Raw genomic sequence first — 1367 nt, forward strand, 5'->3', positions numbered from 1 at the left:
CCGCCCCGAGCAGCGGCAGCGACTCGCTCAGCCCTAGGCCCCTCCCCTCGGAGCCGACCGCTTTCAGGGGCTCCGCACGCCCCAATTTGGAAACGGCCCAAACATCCCTGCCTCCGTGTCAGCGGGACCAGCCGCCGCCGCTGCCGGGGGTCGGCCGGGATGTGACCTCCACGCGAAGCCACAGAACTCAGGGAGCAATGGCCGCGATCAACTTAAAACGCGAGAATGAGATGAGTTTACAAAGCCCGGGCCTCCCTCCGCCAAAGACAAACACGAGCGAGGGAGCGAGTCCATTCCCCACGAGCGGGCAGACGCGGGGGCCAGACCCCCACGGTGACACTGACCCCACGAAACAGAGAGACAGCCTCTGCCCAGCCCCCCGCCTCCACGTAAAACACGAACACGTGTGGCAGCAGCCGTGGTGAAAGCAAACGGGCATGAGATGGACACGGACAGGCGGGCGCAGCGCGGGGGAGGCGGGCGAGACGTGTACTTACAACAGAGAACACACAGACATCACGTCTTCCACCATCCTGAGACAGGGAGACAGAGAGACAGACAGAGGCCCTGACACACAGCAGCCTGCGGCCGTCCGCGGGGTCCGCGGGAGTGGGGGCGCTTTCCAGAGAGGGCCCCCCGAGAACCCTCCCGTGCTGGTTCCGATGATCCCATAAAGGGCTGCTGCCAGGAGCCTGGTCCCAGGGCACCCCAGCCACCGGCCCTGGAGCAGGACGGCTCGGGGGCTGGCATCCCGGACACCGGAGCTCTGAGGACGGAGCAGGGAGGAGGGGGGCCCTGAGGAGGAGGGGGGCCCTGAGGAGGAGGGGGTGCCTGAGGAGGAGGGGGTGCCCACAAGATGGCTCTCGAGCCAAAGACGACAGAACGAGTCTGCAGCCTGAGATTTCATGCTTCTCTTGTTTGGGGCTTAAAGCTTCTGCCCTGGCTGGTGTGGCTAAATGGGTAGAGCATCGGCCTGCAGACTGAAGGGTCCCGGGTTCGATTCCAGCCAAGGGCACGCACCTCAGTTGCAGGCTCGATCCCCAGCCCTGGTCTGGGCGCGTGCAGGAGGCAACCAATCGACGTGTCTCTCTCACATCAAAGTTTCTCTCTCTGTCTCTCCCCCTCCTTTCCACTCTCTAAAAATCAACGAAAAAATACCCTCGGGTGAGGATAACAAATGAATAACGAAGCTTCTCACACAGATTCTACGGCGTGTCCAGCAGAAGCCTGTTGGGGTAACCGATCTAAGAGTCCTGCTGGGGGGACCGGGATAGCCCCCCCTGCCCCCCTCCCCCGCGCCAGCAGGAGCAGGGGGACCCCAGGCCACGGTCCGAGAGCCCCGATGGGAGGCCCAGGGCGCCGCCTTG

The 1367-nt window shown here is 64.1% G+C and overlaps 1 protein-coding gene across 1 annotated transcript in view; it reads right to left on the bottom strand.

Moving 5' to 3' along the window:
- TACC2 (transforming, acidic coiled-coil containing protein 2) overlaps positions 1-1367 on the bottom strand; it is a 26364-nt gene that overhangs the window by 23517 nt on the left and 1480 nt on the right. The window contains 1 exon segment of the mRNA XM_014528275.1: positions 498-924. Coding sequence (XP_014383761.1) covers positions 498-924 — 427 coding nt within the window.

Source organism: Myotis brandtii, unplaced genomic scaffold, assembly GCF_000412655.1.
Source record: "Myotis brandtii unplaced genomic scaffold, ASM41265v1 scaffold628, whole genome shotgun sequence".
Taxonomy (NCBI): domain Eukaryota; kingdom Metazoa; phylum Chordata; class Mammalia; order Chiroptera; family Vespertilionidae; genus Myotis; species Myotis brandtii.